Genomic DNA, 12,496 nt, shown 5'->3' with positions numbered 1-12,496 from the left:
ATAGAATTCTTAATTAAAAGTATGAAAGTTCAAATTTTCAAAGATTTTAATTTGAAATTCATTTTTAAATCAATATAATTATTAATTAATTTAAGAATTGTCATTTTCAGCCTCAACAAAAGTTAAAGTAGCAAGTTTCGATTCTGTAATTTAAACCAAATTTTTTGAACAGTTATAAATATTACATTAACGAAATTCATAGTGGTCGCGCAATTAAAGTGATATATTTCACATAAAAGACGTTTTTCGGCAGAAATAAAAAAAATAAAATTTAAAAAGTAAAATTTTTCAAAAAACAATTTTTTGCAAATTTTCCATTTAATGATGATTAATTTGTTAGGGACAAGTATTGTTTCGTTACTTTTACAATTATGAAACTCAAACGAACCATAAATTTCACTATAAGGTCACGTTTAATAAAGAAAACTTTTTAAATTAAGCAAAATACAGAGAAAAGTGAGTTAAAATGAAAAAATGACATTTTCATTTCGCCAAGAAAATAAGAATTTGCTATTAATATATTATTTTATGACTCTGTTCTAGCAGTTAATGCATTGGTCAAGTTAAGAAAAATAGTTTTATGCCTATTTATTTAACATTTTAGAATTGTTCGAAGGTAAAACTTGGGCTAAAGGTTTGGGACACTCATGACATAATACAACACTCATTACATTCGTTGGGAAAAAATATTCAACCCATTTCAATTAAATTGTTATGTAATATTGATTCTCCAACAAAGTTTATGTGGTGAAAATTTTTTATACAAGTTTGTGTTCATTTTTATTTTTATGCAAAGCAAGAATCTAAACTGAACTTTAGGGATATTCATATGTACATAAACAAAAAAAATTTTTAATTCTAATGCAATTGACATAAAACTTGTTACTCTGCGGTTTTTGGAGAACTGATTACGAAACTGAAGTCGGATTTCAAAAATTCAAAATGGCGAATCCAATATGGCGAACGAATTTTGTAAAACTCTTAGAATTCAGTTGAAACTCGTTACTCGGGGGTTTTCGGGTTCTACAAAATTCTTTCGCCATATTGGATTCGCCATTTTGAATTTTTGAAATCCGACTTCAGTTTCGTAATCAGCGAGTCCAAGAACCCCCGAGTACAAAGTTTTAAGTCAATTGCATTATAATTTAGAAATTTTTTTTGCCTTTTTCACATCCTTTTTTTGAAAAAAAAATTAGTATCAATTGGCTAATATGGCCAAAACACCCCCGATTCGACTAAAATCGACAAAAATATAATTCTTATTTATGAAAATATATATTTTAATTATTTAAATCAAAATCTCAAATAGCCAAAATATAAGCCTTAGGTGACCTCCTCTTTTGTGGGACACTCATGACATTTTGCTCATTTTTGCTTATATCTATGAACAGGTTATATTTATATCGACAATTCTGGTCTCATTCGAAAGATAATTCAAAACTATTATGAATTTTATTCTGATATTGAATATTAAATATTAATTTACCAATTTTTAAGACGGGACACTCATGACAGTTTTCTAATTACATTAAAATCTTTTCGTTTCTGCCACAACGTAAAACTTTCACATTTGGAAACACGGCATTCAATTTTTTTTTGAGTTGATTCGTCGTTATCTTCTGCTGCGGATTCGTCAGTAAAACACCTTTTTTGCTCCCTGGATAAATCTTTAAATACGCATAAATACAAAATTTTGCATTCCAAGTAAAATAATGTAAAAGTGAGGGACACGTCATTCTTATTTTTTTAGAAGGGTTAAACAATTAAATAAAGTTATCAGCAGTTAATTTTCCTTACATATGTAAGTTATAGTTCACTGCAAAATTTTTGTTTACTTGTGATAAATTAATATAACGAAAATACGTGCACTTGAAAACTAATAATTCACTCCTGGACATGGGACACTCATGACATTTTGCCTGCATTTCGTTCTGCCATTATTATACATAGCATCTTTACATGCTTGCAAGTTGAAAAAATGTTAAAAGAGATTGCATTTCACGATATTGGAAAATAAATTTTACCAGAAACTATAACAAATAGTTTTTATTGGCAAAGGACACGATTATGACAATTTAAATGAAATGACCCACATATTAGTTATAGGACTTTATTTTTTGCTAAGTTATGCTATAATGTGACTAAATAACATGTAATACTCAAGTATAGAAACTTTAAAAGCAATCCACGAAAAATAAAAAATTTTGAAATCTTTGATTATTTGAAGTTTAAATAAACCCCTTAGCCCAGCAGTGACCGAATTATTGATTTGACGTTGAAGTCGAAGTAATGCAGTACTTAAAAAAACAGAAATGTGCCTCGCAATAGAAATTATGTCTTTGAATGAACTTGACTAAGACGAGACTTGAAGAATGCACTTGGTACTTGAAAACATTTTTGGAACTGGTGTCGAAGAATAAACTCGATGACAATACGATTGGGGTACAAAATGTCCAAACCAAAATGGCCAAGACAAAATATCCAAACTTAAAGGTCCAAAAGTCAATATGTCCAAAGAACTAAAAATCCAAAAGTCAACATGTCCAAAGACCAAAATTCCAAATATAAAAAAGTCCAAATAATGAAATCAATTAATTGTATAAAAATTCATATTCATTTTAAAGATTTAAGTACATGTAGTTTAAAAAAGATTAAATAAATTCAAAAATGCAAATGGCATCCAAGAGTCTTTAAATAATCAATTTTCCGATTGTCGTCTACATATTGCTGGTATTGCGACACAATACTTAAAATTCGTTCCTCAATGGTGTGAAACTTATTCGTCTGCAATTTACGTATTTTTTGACCTAGATTAAGCTGCGTTTGCATACACTCCGTGTCCCCTTGTTCCTGCTTTAATTCCTTTAAAAACGTGTACAGACTAGGATGGTATCGTCCAACAACGACTTGTAGCCTATTGTGCCATCCTTCTGAAGCGTTATTGGTACGCGCCGTTTTTTGTATTACTGCGTTATATTGATTCCATAGCGCAGGATCATATCGTGCAGGTATAGCCCTTCTCCTACCTCTCGCTGGCTTGCCACGAATATACGTAATCTAACAAAAAGAATATTTATTATTATTTTTATTATTATTATTATTATTTTATAATATTAAAAATTGACATTTACCTCAAAATATTCAGCTACTGAAACAAATTCTTGTGGTGCTTGATCTATAAACAGATCAAAAAACTCAGGTACATCGTCAGAAGGTACAAAAGCGAGAGCGCACATAGTCCTCATTGCCTCTCGAATCCTTGCATCATTATTACTGTTGTACATTTCTTGTAGTCCTTCGGATTGTACTCGGCGATAAACGTTTTGGCATAAATGAAATAAGCATAAACGCACTACATTGCCAATCTTCGCTTCCGCTGCATTTATTATTCCTAGTTCGAAGTCCGACATAACTGTTTCTGGGTATTCAATTTGGATTCCTAAAAGTTGTGCCTTAGATATGACAATTTCAAAAATTTTTGCATATGCATCTTCGGATTTACTTTCAAGCAAAGCATAAACTAGTGGAAGCGCTACATTTCGTTCTATCCCTCGAGAAACTTGTTTCATTGTGCCCATTATGACAAACAACTGATAAAATATTGACGGTACAACCTTGAACGTCCCATCAACAAACCAAGTTATACTACGAAAAAGCGATTTTAAATTTTCTTTAGTTGCAAATACAATTATTCTGCCACAGGATAAACTGTATGAGTCATCTTCGTAAGAATCGTAAAGTAAGAAGTTCTCACCATCGTTAGTGTTTCTATATAAATCAGGTATCTCTTTAAGATCTTGAGCAGTCAAAGGGTTAGATGGCATTTCTTTCATACGCTCTCTTTGTATTTGTTTTACAGCATTAGGTCGCTCAGGCATTTTTGCTAAAGTAGCAGGAGGAATTTTTTGTAATAGTCTTAAAATTCTTGCAGGAGGGCACTCAGGTTGATCTACGGCAGCTCTTTTCAAATTACTCACTTGTCTAAGAGCATCTACCTCCTCTCGATCGGGTGCGTGACAATGAGAGTCATCTGATCCTACTGAGATAATTGAAACTGAGTTTCCGGTACCAATAGTTGTTGCTTTGGCACCACACTGTTGTCTCTTCCTGCACCGCCAATACACTTTTGAATTAACACCAGTAGAATGCTTCGTAAATAAAAATCCATTTACGTGCAGGTAACGAGTTTTACCTTTTGTTATAATTTCACAATTAATATTTTCACAAGCAGTATCCATCATTTTAATAAAAATTTAAATTTTTCAGAAAAGTAAATTTTTGAAGGCACAAGTAAAGACCGAGCGAGTCTTTATCTCATTCAGTACTAAATTCAAAATACAGTTTTAATAATGGACTAATGTTTCAAACTACTATGATTCACAGCTATTGTTTTCTTTCCTTCATTCAAAATTATCAATTAGTATAATTATCACGTCATTCTATTATAATAAGTATTTCAATTTTCGATGTTAGATAGAAATTTACAAAACTGAAATAATAAATAATAGAAATATAATTAAAAAATAATTTTAAATGTTATTTGCATGTACAATTTTGGACTTTTAATACAGCGGACATATTGTCATTGGACAATTAATTACTCGGATAATTTGTCTACGGACATTTAATTACATGGACATTTTGTCACTTGGACATTTTAATTCTTTGGACCTTTTGGATTGGTCATTTTGGCTTGGACATTTTGACCCGCTACCGACAATACACAACTAGTTAACTTGGTCGCGGTTGCTGGACTGACACGAAGAAGAAGCGAAGTTGATTCGGTGGTGACTTGTGGACTAGTTAAGTTGAAGGCGTTTCCTGGACTGACTATAGAACCAATAGAAAAATGACAAGATACACATGAACATATTTGGCATTTGCCATCCAGACAAAGACGCTCTTGGTGATCTATTATCTTTACTGCTTTGGCTTGACTTCGACAACTTGTCTAACACCCTGCCTACGGACTTTTTTAGAAGCCTTTCCTTCCACCTCTTCCTTTTGTCGACTCTGGACAAATTGTTGTCCTCCTGCATCTTCAGGTCTCTGGTCACCTTTCCCCTCTCCAGACGTTAGTGGGATTCAGCTGAAGCATTACCCCGAAGGTGTTCCTAATCGCTTTCTGTTTTCGATGTCCTTTAGTGAAAAGACCCGCCACCACGACAAGGTCTACTGAACATATCCATGATGCACATAATGTTTGTTCGAGGAAAACCGCGGTTCACATATCCATGACATCGATGATGTTCGGTAGTGGACAACCATTTGCGAAATCTTTTAGGACCCTTTCCTTAGTGTCCCAAAGTTTTCTTAAGTTTCTAGACATTGTCTAGAACAAACCCTAAGAAAGTTTGCCAAACGCAGTTCCCATCTGCAAACGGAAAAAATATTAGAGACAAATTTGTTAAATCATTTACTATTAGTTTAGTTTCTTGGAGGATTTTGAAGAACTTAGGGTGATAGTTGCACTGGGTGGGGAATAACGAAATACCGATTAGTCAATAAAATACCCGGTTATAATCATTCTTTTTTTTACTTAACCGGTTTTGTTCTCTCTCTCTCTGGTTCGCTCCTGAGTCTCAGGGATCCAATCGAACTAAGAATCCCATTAGTTTGACATTTTTTTATTATTTTGGTTTTTACAGTAGTAGTAACTTTATTGGATTCGCCCTTGAATTAATTTTCTGATTGACTTGTAACTTGTATCAAGACTAGTAAATACATATTTAAACATTCACGCTTGATTAACGTCTTTAATGATAAAATCTAGCTTAAAAATATTTGTTAAGATTAAAGTGGCAACTAGGCTAAACGAAAGACATTAATCGAAAAAAATGGAGTTGTTACTCCTAAAAAGCGCTTTAAAACTCAAAATTCAATTACTTATAATATAAAATACAATTTTAAATGATAATTCCAAAAAATGTTCGCTTTTTCATCAATATAGATTAGTACTTAGTTATCAGGAGCTATGTCACTGAATAATTAAAAAGCTTCTAGAAGAAAAATTGTGCAATAAAAAAAAGCGAAGGAATATATTTTTAAATGGTATTTTATATTATAATTAATTAAGGCTGCAATTTAATGAAATTTAACGGAAAATATGAAAGAATGGTTTTATGTCTGTGTACGAGCGCAATTTTCATGTTGTACGATAATTATTCAATTTTAATAATACCCATATTTTACAGCTTAGCATTTTATATTAAAACTTGGACTTTACTGGTAGTAAGTATAATTTTATGAACCACCTACAATGTCATAAACTATTTCAAGTAATCAAAGTACGCAGTAATTTTCAAGTTTTTATTTGTCGATCGTAAATCATTTTTCTCTAATCTTATTTTCTTTTTTCTATTACAATAATTCAATATTACAATATTGGATAATTAAAAAAATTTTTTTTTACTTTTACAATCGACAAATTTAAACCCATAGTTTTAAGGAGGAAACAACTGCTTTCGCAGCGATTTGTTTGCAAATGTGAAATTTTTTTTTCAAATCTCTGTTTAGAAAAAGAATGTGTACGATAAGTTACTATTATTATTTATTTTTATTATTTATACTTTCGTCGAAATCGATTGCAATTTATGTTTAGATAAATTGAGTCAAATATGTATTTTGAAAAAAATGTCAATCAAAGTTAAATTGTGGAGTAAGTGCAGAGTAGGGGAAAGTTAACAAATTTTAAAAAGAGAGATTTTTTAAATTTAATCTTTCGTTTTATATGTTAAATGTAAATTTAATATTTCCTTTTCATACATCAAATATAAATTTAACGTTTTTTAAATGTTAAATATAAAAACAGAAACAGATTTCATTGATTGTAAAAAATTCATACTGAGGAGGTCTTTCTTTGAAGGACGAAAGCTTTGTTATTGACATAGACGTTGTTCTCATGTCATTTTTTTAAAAACAAATATATAATTTTAGACCAGCAAGGAAAAAAAACACATTTATTACACCAAAAAAACTAACTTATTTTTTATCCCACATGCACAAAAACGGCGCTTTCTGATAGCAGTCGACAGGGAGGAAAGTCATTCATTTCTTCGATCGTATGAAAATGGCGGCCGTGTTCTCCCAAGGGCAAGAAAATTAGCTGTTCACATGCATTTTTCTTGCCCAAGGGAGAAGACGGCCGCCATTTTCATACAAATCGAACAAGTGAATGGCTTTTACTTCCTGTCGTCTGCTAACTGAAATCGCCGCTTTTGTGCATTAGGAATAAAAAATATCGTAAGTAACACGAGAATAAAGGCAGCCAATTTCTTTACGATGATTTTTGTGACACTCGTTCCGGTCTCGGGGCGCCCTCGACTTCCATTCGTGTCACAAAAATCACCGTAAAGAAATGGCTGCCTTTCTCCTCTTGTTGCTTAATATACTATTATTCTGGTCAACACCAATTTACATCTTCTTAAGTTAAATATAACTTTAACATTTTTTTTTCTCATGTCAAATATAAACTTAACGATTTTTTATATGTTAAATATAAATTTAACCTTTATTTTTCTCACGTTAAATAAAAATTTAACATAGAAAAAAGAATTTCGCAAGAGAAACATAATATTTTTTACAAAAATTTATAAACGAAATGAACTTTTCCCTATTATTTACAAAATATTTACAAAAATATTTACAAAATTTTTATAAACTAGCATTGATTAGAAAATGAAAAATAATTCCCGTAGACATCAAAATTATTAAAGGAGAATTAAAATGGAAAAAATGTATATATATATAATTCGAAGGATTATTAAATAAAGCCTTTGTCCGACGACGTAATCACACATACATCCAAGCATCACATTTATTTGTATTCTATTTATATACACGTCTGTTTTTAATAATTAAATGAGATCAATTCTGATAATTACCGTCTTTTTCTACGTACTATTATTTATATCCTTCTAATCAAACTATTTTATTATTTAATTACTTTTACAGATTGAGAAGCAAAAGGATTCAAATATATATTAAATTGGGATAGACTAGAAAATTAATTTCCATTGATCTTCATATGGTGTGTCCTTGCAGTGCAACTAACTAATTCTAATTCATATAGAAATAGCATCCAAACTTACTAAAGTATTTTATTTATAATAAACTATATCATAAGAAAAGATTTCTTTATATACTTGAAATTTTGTTAATTAATTATAATTCAACTTCAATTTGTTTATTTTTATAACTATCTTACGAATGAAAGATAAAAATTATCTTATTTAGTATTGCATAAAATTTGGAAAGAATAAAAGCGGAATTACCGAATAATTATTGGAGCAGATTTCTTTACTTTGGTAACAAAGCGACAAATTTTCACAAAAATAAAATATAATATTAAATTAGAGGAAAATTTATATTGCATAATATCATTCATAAAGTTATTACTATTTATGCCCACACAGCACGATAAATTTCCTGAATATGTCCTGAATATTTCGTTGAAATATTGAAATATTTCAATGAAAGGTTCATAACATGTTGATGAAACAGTGAAATGTCCGCCTAAAAGAAATATTGCAGTATTTGGTTGTATGAATATTTCAGTGAAATGTTCAGGAAATATAAGAATGAAAAATGACTGAAATCTTAATTTTAAATATTCGTGAAATAAGAAAAACAATATTTTACAAATTTTTAAGTGAAATATTTTTAAAAGATTATTTATATAGATTGTAGAAATATCAAAATGAAATATTTCTAATGTGTGAATAATACATATTAAAGCAATATTATCTAGATATATTTGTGAAAAATAAAAAAACAATAATCACAGAAATAAATTTGTGGTACTGATTGCAAAAATTATAAAAATTGTGTTTTTAGTTAAATCGTGATTATTAGAGGTGTGCAAAAAGTCCGAAACGTCGGGCCGAGCTCGAGCTTTCTCGATGTGTCGGGTACCCGAAAGATTTCGGGTATGTAAACAAGCTCGACCCGGCCCGAACAGACTAAGTCCGACCCGACCCGACCCGAAAAGTGAAAAGCCCGAAAAATTTATGAAATTTATGATTTTCTGTTTTAAATAATAAATAAAAAATATAAGTTGAACAGTTTTGCAAAATTCGATTTTTTGTTCTAGTTATTGTTAAATAAACTTTTTTGCATGATTTTAGAAAAGTTCTTTTTAATAAAGTAATAGGTAAAATTTAATGATTTTTGGTATGATTATATAAAAATAACACGGTTTTTGATTGACATTTTTCATTTTAAACTTTAACGTAATTTGATAAAATTATAAACAATTTATTTAAATAAATAAAAATAAATTCAACTTCTCGATCTGCTTGTTTATTTTTTAAAATTGAATATTTATTGTTCCTTATTTAATGCCCAAGTATTTCCAAAAATAAAAAATTGGTATCTTACATTTGTTCAAAAGATATAATTATAATTATGTTAATAACAATAAGCATTAAAAAATCATAAAATATTAAAAATGTTTTTTTAGCTTTATTAATTAAGAAAATTAATCAAAAAACTTATTAAAAGAATGTTTGAGTGTTTTTGATGTATGAAAAAAGTATGACAATTTATTAAATTATATAAACAATTAAAAAAAATTTTTTTTAATTTAATATTATTTAAACAATTAATTGTTGTAATTTTTTTAAATCTGTACTTAGGGCTACAAAATTTCTAGTTTTTTCTCAATAATTGTGCAATTTGTCAAGAGTAAAACATCTGGTAATGATGAAAAATAAAAAATAAATTAATTAAACATTGTTTAAATGATTAATTGTTATTTTTCTCATAAAGTGTACTTAGGGCTAGAAATTTCTAGTTTTTTCTCAATAATTGTGCAATTTGTCAAGAGTAAAACATCTGGTAATGATGAAAAATAAAAAATAAATTAATTAAACATTGTTTAAATGATTAATTGTTATTTTTCTCATAAAGTGTACTTAGGGATAGAAATATCTAGTTTTTTCTAAATACCTGAAAAATTAAATAAAAAAATAATGAAATAAATGTTAATAAATTGTTGAAACAATGGTTTAATAATAAATTTTTAGTTTTTCTATTATACTTAAGTGTTTAAGTTATAAAAAATGTCACAATTAAGAAAAAAGTAGGAATTTATAGTTTTAAGTACAGTAAATTGAAAAATTAATAGAATAATTTGTTTAAACAATGTTTAAATATTTAATTTTTTGTTTTTCTTTGATACTTAAATGTGGTAGTTACAAGAAAATGCACAATACAGAAAAAAACTAAAAATTTCTAACCCCAAGTACAATTTATGAAAAATGTAACAACAATTAATTGTTTAGACAATGTTTAATTAATTTTAATTTATTATTAGCAGATGTTATACTCATGACAAATTGCACAATTATTGTGAAAAAACTAGAAATTTCTAGCCCTAAGTGCAGATTAAAAAAAATAACAACAATTAATTGTTTAAACAATTTAATAAATTGTTATACTCTTTTTCATACATCAGAAACACTCAAACATTATTTAAATAGGTTTTTTAATTAATTTTGTTAATTAATGAAGCAAAAAAGGAATTTTTAAGATTTTAAGATTTTTTAATGCTTATTGTTATTAACATAATTATTTATGTCTTTTGAACAAATGTTAAATACCAATTTTTTCTTTTTGGTAATACTTGGGCATTAAATAATAAACAATATTCAATTTTGAAAAATAAAATAACAGATTGAGAAGTTGCATTTATTTTCATTTGTTTAAATAAATTGTTTATAATTTTATCAAATTACTTTAAGTTTTAATATGAAAAATGTTAATCAAAAATCGTGTTATTTTTATACAATCATACCAAAAATCATTAAATTTTACCTATTACTTTATTAAAAAAAACTTTTCTAAATTCGTGCAAAAAAGTTTGTTTAACAATATGTACAACAAAAAATCGAATTTCGCAAAACTGTTTAATTTGTATTTTTTATTTCAAACAGAGAAACATAATTTTTATGAAAAAATCTTGACCAACTGAAAATTAGTTGCCCACTTCACGAACTTTGTCCCATATATTTAAACAATAAGAATAAAAGTATAATTATTTTGAAAAATAAATTGTAAAAAATAAAAATTTTAATAAATGTACTTTAAAGTAATTCTTGCGTTTCTCTATTAAAAAAATTTATATTTCAAAACTTAAAGTTTCTTGTTAGCTTTGGGTACTTTTAAGACACAAATATCGTTCTCGTGAGTACGAGTTTTGTACAAACCTATTTTAAGTGTAGTACTTTAGTGTGGTCGCACATTTTTTGATAAATAAATTGTCACGATTTTACTGATTACACAATTTTTAAAAAATATTTTCACAATCAGTGCCACAATTTATTTCTGTGATTATTGTTTTCTTATTTTTCACAAATATATCTAGATAATATTGCCTTAATATGTATTATTCACACATTAGAAATATTTCATTTTGATATTTCTACAATCTATATAAATAATCTTTTAAAAATATTTCACTTAAAAATTTGTAAAATATTGTTTTTCTTATTTCACGAATATTTAAAATTAAGATTTTAGTCATTTTTTATTCTTATATTTCCTGAACATTTCACTGAAATATTCATACAACCAAATACTGCAATATTTCTTTTAGGCGGACATTTCACTGTTTCATCAACATGTTATGAACCTTTCATTGAAATATTTCAATATTTCCACGAAATATTCAGGACATATTCAGGAAATTTAACGTGCTGTGTGGGCGTTGTCGAAAGAAAATCTTATCAGTTGATATAGTTTGACGCGTGCTTCATTGTTAAAGAATCTTTAAATTTGGAAGACAATGTCTCTTTAAATTCAACAAAAACATTCTATTATATCAGATATATGATATAAGAATAAGAATTATCAAATAAGTAAGTGTGAGATAATTCTCATGTTTGGAGCACGTGGACTTTCAGAAATTCTGCGTACAGTGGTCTATATCTAATCAAAATTTAAAAAAATATATAAATTATACTTTCCTCAGTCTGGTAGCTAAATATCTAATCAAAATTTTAAAAAAATATAAATTATACTTTCCTCAGTCAGGTAGCTATATACACAAATGCTTCAATTTATTTTAAATTGAAGTTATTGATGTCTTTGTTTTCGAAAAAAAATAAAAAAATTTTTCCCTTATTTTTAAAAATATTTTATTTTCTAAAAATTTAAAAATTTCCGACTAAACTTTATAATTGACAATCAAAATTCATAATCATTTTTTTCCGTTATTTTAAAAAAATTTTGAATACAATTATTTTTTCAAAATTGTTTATCAAATTAACTATTCCATTATAATAATCCTAACAGTTTTAAATATTTTACTAAACTGAATGGACAATTTTCCGATTAAAATGGAAAATACAATAAAATTAGAACAAATTACAACTGTAGTTAAATTAGGAAATAATATAACTTCCACTTTTAATTATTTTTCTACACTAGACGAATATATTTTCGATTACGAATGGAAATAATTATGTCATTAAGAAAATCAACATTTCAGTATACA

At 27.6% G+C, this 12,496-nt stretch overlaps 1 protein-coding gene across 1 annotated transcript; it reads right to left on the bottom strand.

Annotated features, from left to right (window-relative positions):
* Window positions 1-2,591: 2,591 nt before the first annotated feature.
* On the bottom strand, window positions 2,592-6,351 carry LOC122500349. Its single transcript, XM_043609245.1, has 2 exons — window positions 3,132-6,351; window positions 2,592-3,057 (listed from the first exon to the last, which is right to left on the bottom strand). The coding sequence occupies exons 1-2, from the start codon at window positions 4,239-4,241 to the stop codon at window positions 2,662-2,664; spliced, it is 1,506 nt and encodes a 501-aa protein (XP_043465180.1). The 5' UTR covers window positions 4,242-6,351; the 3' UTR covers window positions 2,592-2,661.
* Between the last annotated feature and the right edge of the window lie 6,145 nt (window positions 6,352-12,496).

The sequence above is a fragment of the Leptopilina heterotoma genome, unplaced genomic scaffold (genome assembly GCF_015476425.1).
Source record: "Leptopilina heterotoma isolate Lh14 unplaced genomic scaffold, ASM1547642v1 Lhet_183, whole genome shotgun sequence".
Taxonomy (NCBI): domain Eukaryota; kingdom Metazoa; phylum Arthropoda; class Insecta; order Hymenoptera; family Figitidae; genus Leptopilina; species Leptopilina heterotoma.
Note: the sequence above shows the minus strand (reverse complement) of the source record. Positions and strands in the feature narration are given on the sequence as shown.

Excerpts from the sequence above, each read along its gene's own strand:
- LOC122500349 (XM_043609245.1), bottom strand. The coding sequence starts at position 4,241 with ATGATGGATACTGCTTGTGAAAATATTAATTGTGAAATTATAACAAAA. Across the intron at positions 3,058-3,131 it reads CAGTAGCTGAATATTTTGAG|ATTACGTATATTCGTGGCAA; the intron begins GTAAATGTCAAT and ends TCTTTTTGTTAG.